Raw genomic sequence first — 12115 nt, forward strand, 5'->3', positions numbered from 1 at the left:
TTGTTGCAGAGCACGTGCTCTAGGCACACGGGCTCAGTAGTTGTGGTGCACGGGCTTAGTTGCTCCGCGCCATGTGGAATCTTCCCAGACCAGGGCCCAAACCTGTGTCCCCTGCATTGGCAGACGGATTCTTAGCCACTGCGCCACCAGGGAAGTCCCAGACCTTATTATTTTTATCTATTTCTTTTACTTGGTGCAGCAAAACAAATGCTAATTAGGATGGAAAGGTGGTGATGTGGACAAATCATTTTTATGGTGGTGGTTGTTTTTATCAGGTTGACTGTATCTGTAATGCACCTGTGGAAATATATTTGGAAGTTCACTTCATAGCCCTTGAGCTGTTTAATCGTGTAGCTGAGGCTTTGAGTTAGATTTGTAAAACTCAGAATGAAATCAATTGACCACTGAATTGGAGTGCAAAGATAATCATTGCCATGGAATTATCTATTCTTTCGTCACTTCCCCAATTTGCTAAGCAGTTGAAAATTCCACTTTGCACTGAGTTGTTGCACTTGATTACTTTTAGAGCTCAAGGGCTGGAGGGTTGTTTTTAAGTTTCATGGGTCATGAATTTGAATTGCAGTGAAGTATGCAATAGAGCACTTTGGAGTGAGAAGTGTGATTAAATGAGCTCTAAGCTTCCTTCCATTTACATAATATTCTAGTTCCTGGACCACAGAGATCTGGAGCTACTAAATTTAACTATCTATAACTATATCTATATCTATATCTATATCTATATATTAGTATTATCACTTTTAATGTTCTATAAAAAGGGAAAGGCTATTTTCTACCTGAGCCCTAGTATGATCAAGAAGAGACCATGTACCATGGGACAGGCTGCTTTCTGACGGACCCCTCCCCTCCAGGGGTGCGGGGCAGAGCCAGAAGTGGGCTGGAGTTAGAATTAAACTAAATTTCAGGAAGATGACTCAACGACAAGTTTGGATGGTAGAGGTAAGAGTTTGACCATGTTGAGATCTCGTTTCATATTTTATGATATTTACATTCAGGGACCACAAAGAATCTTGTTCCAGGATAATTCCAGTTCCCCTGCATCCAGAAGTGACTTCATTTCCACTCACTTGCTCCCCCTTTGAATCAGGGGCTCACTCACCTGTCTTCCTCAATTCCCATGGTTTTCTATGCCCTGATTGTATTGTCTTGCTTGATCGCCATCCACCCACCTCTCATCCTCATCTGTAAAGGCAAGTGTGCCCCCAACTCCAGGGATAGATCTGATCTTAGGGGAGGAAGGGCTCTTTGGGGAGAACTTGGAGCCTAAAATTCCTGTCTTTAAATACTCCACTCTCAAACCATCATGAGTGGGTTTCTACCCCTATTTCCATCTTTGAGGGGCTGCTGGCCTTCTAGGTACTAACATCCTACTCTCTGGGCTTTGGCTCATCTCCCACCCTACTCCTGCTTGGGGCCACCACTGATTTTAAACTGGGAGGTCTTGAAAATTGTCCTTGTGACCTACAAGTTCTAGATCCCTGGGACACACACCCTCTGGAACCCTCCTCCATCTGTCTCCCAGCTGGGCTCCCACGTGGACCTTCAGGTTCTGTCTTGACTCAAGCTAAGCTTATAATCCATAATTCCCTTAGCCCCTGCCAGGCCTAAGACCCTGGACTTGGTTTCAGGCCAAGGAGAAAGTGAAGGTGAAATCTCTGGCTCTGACAAAGCCCTGCCTCAGTTATCAGCTCCACATCATCACTTTCTGATTGCTTTTCCCTGTATCACTTTTCTTTCTTGTATGTCCAAATGCTGGTCTCTGACCCAGAGCTTGACCTGATGATCATGGTAAGTGTCTGTCTTATGCTTCTTGCTTCCTTGGAACTCTCAGGGCCTCTTTAGCCACTGGGATATTACCTTACTCTGATAGATGGCTCAGATGTGCTCAAACCTCCCTAGTCACAACCAACAGCAGCTGTGGGCTAAGGACTTCTGACCCCCAATCCAGAGTTCTTTCTAGGATGCCACAATGTTATGATTTATACCAGTGCCCTAACTTCCCACCTGAAAACCACAGGCTCCCTGGATGATGTCCAGTGTTCCCTACAAAGGTAAGGGCTACAATTCTGGCTAAACAAAAGATCACATTTACTTTTCTCAAGTCAAAGGTCAAGATAGGACCTTGCTGCATCTACAGGACTGTACAAATGAGTTGGAAGCCCCAGTGGCCCAGGTGTTGCAAAAGTCTGAGATTCTATGATATAGTCAGTGCAGGTTTATGACTCATGATACCTTATTTCATTTCTCTGAAATTGGCAAACCTTCAATCAAATATACAGATAGAAACATAAATCAGGATAACATCACTTCCCAAGTGTTCTTGTTTAATCATATGTTCATAACAGCACTTCCCAAATATTCTTGATTAATCATACATTATATATTATGTTCAAAGCCATGAAGAACTGATTAGTTGCAGGTGGGTTCATCAGTGCAATTAAGCCATAAGATGTTGCCCCAATTGTGCTTGGTAGGGTATCGATTCCTAGCAGTTACATAATATTTTAAATTTTTAATTAATTAATTACTTAATTAATTTGTCTGCACTGGGCTTTTCTCTAGTTGAGGCGAGCGGGAGCTACTTTTTGCTGCGGTGCACGGGCTTACTCATTGCGGTGGCTTCTCTCGTTGCGGAGCACGGGCTCTAGATGCGTGGGCTCCAGAGCGTAGGCTCAGTAGGTGTGGCGCATGGACTTAAGTTGTTCCGCGGCATGTGTGATCTTCCCGGACCAGGGCTCGAACCCGTGTCCCCTGCGTTGGCAGGCGGATTCTTAACCACTGCACCACCAAGGAAGCCCGCTAACAGTTACATAACATTTTACAGCAGGGTTATGTGTCCTAAAGCAAGTCTGCAGGGTTGAGTGGGGCTGGCTATAGCAAAATCACAGTTGCAGATGCCCAGATTACCTCCCTGTAAGATTTATGCATCAGATCTGGGGTGAGGCTCCAGAAGCACTCTCTTCACGAGCTCTTAAGTCAGCAGCTGTGCAAGCTGACTACACATTGGCACATCCTGGGAGCTTTACAAAATGCTCATGTCGGGGTCCCATCCCTGAGAGGCTGACATAATTGGTCTGGAGTTTAGCTTGGGCACTGGATTTCTCAAAGCTCCTCTGGCTGATTTCAGTTGCTGTCGATTCTGACCAGGATTGGATTGCCTGACGGTGGAAATCTCTTTAGATCATCAGAGATTTTTTTTCCTTCTCTCCTGTGGAATTGGTGTAAGCTTCTCCCGTATCAGTGCTCTTTGCAAGCCTCTTTGAAACCGAAGCTTAATCTCAGGCTCCTCAATGTGATCTGGGGGTCAGCAGCATCCATGCCACCCAGGCATCCCTCTCCCTGGCCAACAACTGAAAAAGAATCTGTGCTGTAACAAGATCCCCAAGTGTTTCATTGCTTATTAAAGTTTAAGAAGCACAGCAAAGTGGCCTCAAACTATGCATTTCTAAAAGCTCCCGGATGTAGTTCGCCTGGTCCCCAGTCCCCAGTGGCAAGGATCTAAAGCACTTTTCTCAGTGTGACCCAATGAGGGTTTCCAGAAAAATTGTGTGGAAAGCTCGATCTCCACGTCACCACAAATCTCCTGAATCGAACTTTCTGGGAATCTGCCTATTTAGCAGCCTGCTCATTCCTACACGATGCTTACTTACATGAAAGGTTCAGAAGCACTGAAGTACGTCCAAGTTCTCCTCAGAGGAGGAATCATTCTCTTTGAAAACCAGCCTCACCTAGTTGTGTCAAAGCTCCTCTGCATTTAGCCTAAGTTGGCCTAGAGAAGACAGTATGACTCTCTACAGAAAAACAGTCTCTTGCTTAGCCTTTCAAACCACTGAAGGCAGTCTTTCCCGTCTCCATGGATCTTCCTCATCAAGTGTAGATTTCCCAGCCACTGATCCCGATTCTGTTTCTTAACTCTTCCCCCCAACCCCACAGTGGAGACCTTCCAGTTCAGCAGACTCCTCAAAGCAGAGCAGCTCCAATCAGAGAAAACCTCCAAAGTGAGCAAGATAGTATACAAATGAGATTATCATCAGCTCCAATCAGAACATTCTATTTTTTAAATACTGCAGTTACAGGTTGCCTTCTTTTTTTTTTTAAGAAAAGCTATATATCATGTTAATTCAATATTCAGCTTCTGTTTAACCACAACTCCTATGTCCCTTTCCCCTGGGTCATCAAGAGATGCCACCCCTTCCCTATATTTCCACAATTATTTATTGAACTTTAGTATAGGGCTTTCCTTATAACCCAGATAAATTTTATCACCATGATCTCTGTGTCCACTGTTTCAGCCTGACAAAAGAGTTCTGGATAAACAGCCCTGAATAAACAGTCTTGGATTCAGATTCAAGTCTGACCTCTACAACTCTGCTGTTGGCCCTTAAGCAAGTTCCTTAGCCCTTAAAAAAGCCTATTTTTCATCTATAAAATGGGCACAATTATAGTCCCTGTCTTATAGGATAGTTGTGAAGACTCAATAACATAATATGAAAAGTACTCTGTAAAGTATAAAGCTGCGTAAAAGATTAATAAAAGCATCTCCAAGCTATGAATAATTTATAAGTTACCATTAATGCTGATTCATTCATTTATGATGTTCTCAGCCCCACATAAGATAAGCGGCAGTCCTGAAATCCTCTGAAAAACAAAAAATCTGTCTCCTCCACTACCATCCAGGACCCATTCTGGCTTGTTTTCCTTTTGTGAAGAGTTTCTGTCTTCTGTTGACAAAGAGGAAAGGAAACTTGGCCCGAGAACCATGAAACCAAATCCCAGGATGGCGCTCTAGAAACCAGTCACATGGAAGTGGACAAAACCAGAAAACCCCTTTCATGTCACTGACATGGGTGTCCAAGTGTTCAGACAGTGTATCTACTTCCAATTTCTCACGGAAAGAGGAACTCAAAGTTGCTGAGGGTTCTGGCTGTGAGAATTCTATAGAGCCAGGGTTCCCAAGCTAAGGGAGATAAGCAATGAAATATAAAATATAACAATCGATAAAATATAATGTAATATATCCCACCAACATAAGATGTTACTCTGCCATACTGCCAAGAAAGCCCCCTGAAGTTAATCAGGGGCAATAAGGTTTCATATAGAAGCCTATGAACTTGTGTAGACGGGCCCATGAACTTATATAGACCTGCCCCTGAGTATTAATTTCCAAGACGGAAATGAGTTAAGAAGAATATAATCCAAAGCCTAGTCAGCATTTATACCTCTCCACCTCCAAATCCTCATTTCTTAAAGCAGAGACAATCTCAAAAGCAGGAGCCTCAGATTTACCCCCAATAAACTAAGGAAATGCTTGTTCATCCTCAATGCTTGGAAGTCCTTCTCTATGAGTCTCTAGGTACTTTTCCAAACACAAACCTTCGCGAATGTGCATGATTCACAGATTAGAAACGCTCAGGTTTTTAGAATACACTTTTCCAAGAGAATAATCAAAGAGTTATAACATGAGCACACGAACAAGGCAAGGATTAAAATATACTCAACTACTCAAGTAACAAACACCTAATATTTATTAATAAATTAGTACACTTGAAGGCAGTTTTCTGATATCAGTCCCTCACCACTACCCACAAACCCCACCCACACAAAGGGAGTCCACACCACCTTTGCATTAGAATTCAGCAACTAAGCATCAAAGAGCACGTTTATAAATGGGAGCAGAGTTGCAAATATATCAGACAAGAGTTCTTACAGCTGCAGCCATTCTTAACTAAAGTGATTGAATGAAGGAAACCCACCAAGACCAAGGCCTTGAGGGCAGACCGGACCTATCGACTATGTGTGTATAAAAAACAAGACATCTTGTAAAGCAAAGCTGGACAAATTCCCTTTGGAAAAGGTGCCATTTGTCATCAGCACTTCAATTGTGACTTTCCAAAGTGCAGCAATGTGTTCTAGAACAGCTCAATCTCTAAAAGTTGAAGTTCAAGTTCCTTGGTGGCCCAGTTGTCAAGCCACTCAAATAGCAAGTCATGATGGCTTGTGAGGATTTCATGTCTCCAGCCCAGAGCAGATTAGCGTAAGGGGAACACAAGTAATCAAGCATTCAACACGGTGTCCAGGTGAAAACCATACAATCAGCCACAGTGTGGTCAAGTTTCAGCCATAAATATGAACTATCCAACAAGGCATGTTAAAAAGATACCTCAAGATCTAAATGCATTACAGTAACTCAATGGGGTCTTATGTTTCTTGAACCCTTAAGAAAATTCATAAATGGCAAATAATAAAATAGTAATAATAATAATAATAATAAAGCAGATGTGAATGTTGAGACGTGAACACAGCTTATAGAATTCACAAGATGCTATGACACTTTTAAGAAGTTAAGAGCCTCATAATCCAGTGTGTGGGAAAAGCCACACTGTATTTGTGATACATTAAGTGAATTTAAAGTGCACAGAACAATTTTGAGAATACATACAAAGGTAAAACAGAGAAAATATGGAACCTAAAAAAACTTCAGTGGTGGATATTCTGAAACAGTTGAAAGGCTTATATGCTAACTTCCCAGGAGGGTTGTTAAAAAGAAAGAAAGAATGAACTCAAAACACTGGCCATATACTCTGTTAAACACACACACACACACACACACACACACACACGCACACCCCAAAAAACAAAAATTAAAAAAAAAAAAAAAAGAATAAAAACGCCACCCTGCCACTAAATTGAGTAATTTCCAGAGTGCAGTATTCCTCGTGTTCTACAACAGGTCGGGAAGATGGCTATAAACAGAGTCCAGGAGGGTCTGGCTGGCTTCCTGGCTCTTGACTCCAATGATCTCAAACAGCCGGTCCAGCTTGTCCTCGGCCTGCGGAATCTCTTCAATCACCCGCAGCTCCTCGGGATTCAGGATGTGGAGCATGTCATCAAAAATAGGCTGCAAGTCGCAGGGGTCCAGGCGCACCTGTCGTAGCACTGTGTCCTTCTTTTCTGCAGGGAGGAGAGGAGAGGGGACAGCTGTAACGGGACTGTAAAGGGGGATGGAGGAAAGAGCTAAGGTGACAGCGACCCTCTCCCCAGGCTGTCCCCATCCCACCCTGCAAGGTGAGGAAGTGAAGCTCAGGCACATTTTTAAACACCACAGTGGTTTTTTTTTTTTTTTGTGGTATGCGGGCCTCTCACTGTCGTGGCCTCTCCCATTGTGGAGCACAGGCTCTGGACGTGCAGGCTCAGTGGCCATGGCTCACGGGCCCAGCCGCTCCACGGCATGTGGGATCTTCCCGGACCGGGGCACGAACCTGTGACCCCTGCATCGGCAGGCGGATTCTCAACCACTGCGCCACCAGGGAAGCCCCACCACAGTGGTTTTTAACCGATGTTGCACGTAAGGTAACAAAAACAAGATGTGCCTAACAGAGATCAGACAAGGATCTGCTTATCTGCTTGAATACATTGTTGATGGCACATGACATTTGCCTAGACTCAAATGATGTCTCCGAAATTCTCCTAAAACTCAGGAGAATGCTGAAATATTTAAAGAAACTTAAAAAAAAACAAAAACAAAAAACTTCACTACTTTCCCCATCTGTAACATGTTAGTAAGCAAAGATATGAGCCCAGCCTTTCCCCTCAAACATCCCAAGTCAATAATCAGCTTATCTGACTTCCTAATTACATTGTCATATTTTAAAATTAAACTGCCAAGAGCAAAAGCACATGAATAAGAACATATTGCTTCTTGGGTCATATCTTACAATGGAGTGAAGAACTATAACTTCTATTACCATTTATAAAATGTATTCTCTAAAATATAATATGTAACATAAATTATAAACTAAAATATAAATCTTTATGTTAAGTATAGAGATAGATGAATATATAAAGTATAAAATATAAATATGTAAAATAGAATTATTTTATAAAGATATAAAAAACAACATAAAATATAACCCTTTCAGTAAAATATAACCGGTGTTACCCAAACTAGGAAATTTCTAACAAAAACCTGTCATCAGTATAGCGTACATGCTAATCCCCTACCGTGCTATTCAAAACTGCAAGTGGCAAATTATTTACCGAAAGTACCAACCCACAATGTTTAAAACATTTTTATTTGCAACCAAGCTTAACAGAGTGAATTTTAATTCGAGCGGCAAATTATCTACCAAAAGTACCAACCCACGATGTTTAAACATTGTTATTTGCAACCAGGCTTAACAGAGCGAATTTTAATTTGACTCACTAAAACCTCTACTCCAGACTCTCAAGATAAGTTATACTTTAAATCCCTGGATTCTGCAAGCCTAGTAAATAATTTGCACACACACACAAAAGAAACCAGCCAGACTACACGTTATCAGACCTTCCCCGAAACACACACTCGATAGCATCATGAGGATCAAGGGTGACCGATACTCCTGGACGCAGGCTCCCAGCCAGACAGTTGGGGCTATAAAGATTTTCTAGGCAGGTCCCGACTGGCTAATGACGTCGTTTCTCGCAGGCCAGCCTCACCTCGGAGTCCACGGCAGGTCATTTAGATGTCCCAGCCCCTACTGGAATGGGGACCTGATGGAGGAAGAGATGCCATGGGCTCTTTGAGGGGAGGCTGAAGAATGAATGTGGGCCCGAGCCATCCGTACCTTTGGTTATAAAGGATCCGGTCCTGCTCAGCGCCGAGGAGCCGCTGGACGTGGAGTCACAGCGAAGGAGGGGCTCGGACTCGTCCACGAAGAAGCCCTTGTTCTTATCCAGCGGGGAGGGCTCCACCGTCAGGAGCGTGGAATTCTCAGGTTTCGGGTTGGGGCTGGCGACCGGGCTCGTGCTAAGTGGGCTGGGGCTCCTCGGGAGAGCCAGCTTGTCAGTTTCCAGCTGTGGAAAGAAACAAAATTTTGAATTGTATACTTCAAAAATCATAGTAACTGGGACTTCCCTGGTGGCGCAGTGGTTAAGAATCCGCCTGCCAATGCAGGGGACAAGGGTTCGAGCCCTGGTCCAGGAAGATCCCACATGCCCCAGAACAACTAAGCCCGTGCGCCACAACTACTGAAGCCCACGCGCCTAGAGCGTGTGCTCCGCAACAAGAGAAGCCACCGCAATGAGAAGCCCGTGCACCGCAACAAAGAGTAGCCCCGGCTCATCTCAACTAGAGAAAGCCCGGGCGCAGCAACGAAGACCCAATGAAGCCAAAAAAAAAAAAAATTATAGAAACTAAATGGAAAACATCTGAAAAAGAATATACATATATGTGGATAACTGCATCACTTTGCTGTACATCAGAAACTAACACAAAATTCTAAATCAACTATACTTCAATTCTTAAAAAAAAAATAAAGATAGAAATAATTTTTAAATTAAAACAATTATAGAAAAAAATGAAATTAAAAGCCCTTCTTGGATGCTTTTTTGGTTCCATTTAGTATTTTGTGGATAAATTCTCCCATTTTGACAGTCCGTAACTTATATTATTGCTAGATACACACACACACAGACACACAGACACACACACACCCTTCAAAACTCACATGAGGATATGTATGGACATTAAAAATGAGGAAGCATATGCACCAAGCTGTTACCTCACAGGAGTGAAACTGGGCAAGAAAGTGAGGAGGAAGATCTCAAAAAATATATAATTTCATACTGCTGGAAATGGTCTTAGATATTATCCAGCATATTCCCCTCTGTTTCAGGATGAATTATGTGCCCCCAAAATTCATATGTTGAACTCATAACTCCTTGTACCTCAGAACATGACTATATTTGGAGATAGGGCCTTTAAAGATGTAATTAAGGTACACCTGGGCCCTCATCCAATATGACTGATATCCTTATAAGAATAGATTAGGACACAGACACACAGAGGGGAAGCCACGTTGAAGACACAGGGAGAAGATGGCCATCGTCGACACGCCCAGGAGAATCAACCCTGCTGACACACCTCTATCTCAAACTTCTAGTCTCCAGAATTGTGAGAAAATACACTTCTGATGTTTAAGCTTCCCAGTCTGTGGTAGTTTATTATGGCGGCCCTTGCAAACAAATACACCCTCTCTTTACAAGTAAGGAAGCAGGCCCAGAGAAGGTAAGTGACTGTCTTTAGGGCACCCAGCCAGGAAGTGGCAGAACTAAAACTAAACCCTCCATTTCCTGATTCCCATTTCAAACTAGCTCAGGAAGTAAATAAAACTGCTCGAAAAAAATGAGAACAGGAGAACACCAGAGCAAAAGCGGCTGGAAGGAGAGAGGGAGAACCACCCCGCTGGAGCCAGTGGATAGGCTCTTCAGGATTTAAGGTAGACCGTGAAGCTCGCATTCCAGGGCAGGGATCAGAGAGAAGATAACAAGAAAGCACAGTGGAGATGAGCGTAAGTGATAAGTGGTATCACCCCCATTTTGTAGGTGAAATGACTACAGCCCAGAGAGGGCACACAGACCCCGGGAGAAAGTCAGTGCTCAACTCAGGCCAGCTGGACCTCTCCAGTTGCCCCTGTCATTTGACACCATACCCTAGAAATCTGGCAGACACTGGTGGCATCTCCTAGTCGGTTGACTTATATTTTTATTGGTTCTTCTGGCACAGAGGGAAATCCGGGAGCCAGGTGGCCAGATGACAGGGGGCAGGGGGCAGACAGTGATGTGCGCTCTTCCCGGAGCTGTTAATCACCGCTCATTAGACACCTCATGACTCGACTCCCACTTGTCAAGAGAAACATTTTCAAGTTCCTCAATCAGGAAGACCGTTGCCCCTTGTTTCAAAGGATGACGTTCACCAGTTGTAAAACGCACAAAGCAAAGCACAACTGCCTCTTTTACAAGCTTTACGGCCTGAGAAATTCTTGCAACTGTGCAGATTCTGAAGGCCTCTGACATGGCAAATCTAATGTTCCAACAGCATTTTTCCCCTGTACAACCACCCACATCCTGCTTCTGCTTCCAGTGCAATCTTAAGGCTTGGGTATCACGCATTCCCACCAGCCCCCTTCTGATCCACACACAAGTTTTTATGGATACGCTTTTAAGATTTGAATTCATTAAGGCCCTGGCATGCACGTGCCCCTCCTCCCTGAAAATGCACATGGCCATTCATGCCAAAACATGTTTTTTATTCACTCGATTAGACAAAGAACACTTGTCTACGCTCTGGTTCTCAGGGACAGTACACTGGATGACCCGGCCAGTCAATATACTGCACTGTTCTTGCTTAAAAAAGGAAATTCCTGCCCACAAATCACATGCCAACAGCCTAAGAAATCCACCCACCGATTTCCTGAACTCAGTTCAAAACTTTCAATATTTAATATTCCCCCCAATTTTGCCAAAGGATATTATCAGTGGAAATTAAGTACATGACTTCTAACATAATTTGGAAGGCAGAATGCTGAACTGATGCTGTCCAATCGTTAACAGTGAGTCAAGTGAATGGGAAAATGCCGCTAGGAATGGTTTTAGCATCTCCACAATGGTGCTTACAACCACAGCTAAAGCCAAAGACCATCTGACAAGCATCTTTCTAGAAAATCTATTCCTCTACCAAATATAGATATCTGTCACTATGTACAGGATACACAGTAGCTGGTTGCATTCCAGATTTTTCTAAAGTTACTTGCATTTTTTTCCTAGCAGGAAAAAAAAAATTTGCCCATAGAAACTTACTTCTTTCCTCCCTTTACCTTACTGTTGACAATATCCATCAAAATTGTTTTGCATGGGCTTCCCTGGTGGCACAGTGGTTGAGAGTCCGCCTGCAGATGCAGGGGATAGGGGTTCGTGCCCCGGTCTGGGAGATCCCATATGCCACGGAGCGGCTGGGCCCGTGAGCCATGGCCTCTGGGCCTCCGCGTCCGGAGCCTGTGCTCCACAATGGGAGAGGCCACAACAGTGAGAGGCCCGTGTACCGCAAAAAAAAAAAAAAAAAAAAAAAAAAAAATTGTTTTGCAATACTGCAACTCAAGCATTGTGTTACCTGTGACTTCTCTAATAAGAAATTGAAGCCTCAGAATGTGTGGAATAAATTAATTCTTTATTTTCTTAGTTCAGAAAGTTCACTGTTCAGTATTGAGTTTATAGCAAATAAAGAGCACTTATAAGATTCAGATACTAAAAAAGAAGATAAATGCTCTAAACAAGAAAGCTA

At 43.3% G+C, this 12115-nt stretch overlaps 1 protein-coding gene across 1 annotated transcript in view; it reads right to left on the reverse strand.

Annotated features, from left to right (window-relative positions):
* Nucleotides 1-5525: 5525 nt before the first annotated feature.
* Nucleotides 5526-12115, reverse strand: part of TNFRSF21 (TNF receptor superfamily member 21) — a 66574-nt gene continuing 59984 nt past the window's right edge. Inside the window, exons 5-6 of the mRNA XM_059076545.2 lie at nt 8622-8850; nt 5526-6969 (exon numbers count right to left, since the gene is read on the reverse strand). Of these exons, the coding sequence (XP_058932528.1) occupies nt 6740-6969; nt 8622-8850 (459 nt within the window). The 3' untranslated portion in view covers nt 5526-6739. The remainder of the gene's footprint in view (nt 6970-8621; nt 8851-12115) is intronic.

The sequence above is a fragment of the Kogia breviceps genome, chromosome 10, assembly GCF_026419965.1.
Source record: "Kogia breviceps isolate mKogBre1 chromosome 10, mKogBre1 haplotype 1, whole genome shotgun sequence".
NCBI classification, from domain to species: domain Eukaryota; kingdom Metazoa; phylum Chordata; class Mammalia; order Artiodactyla; family Physeteridae; genus Kogia; species Kogia breviceps.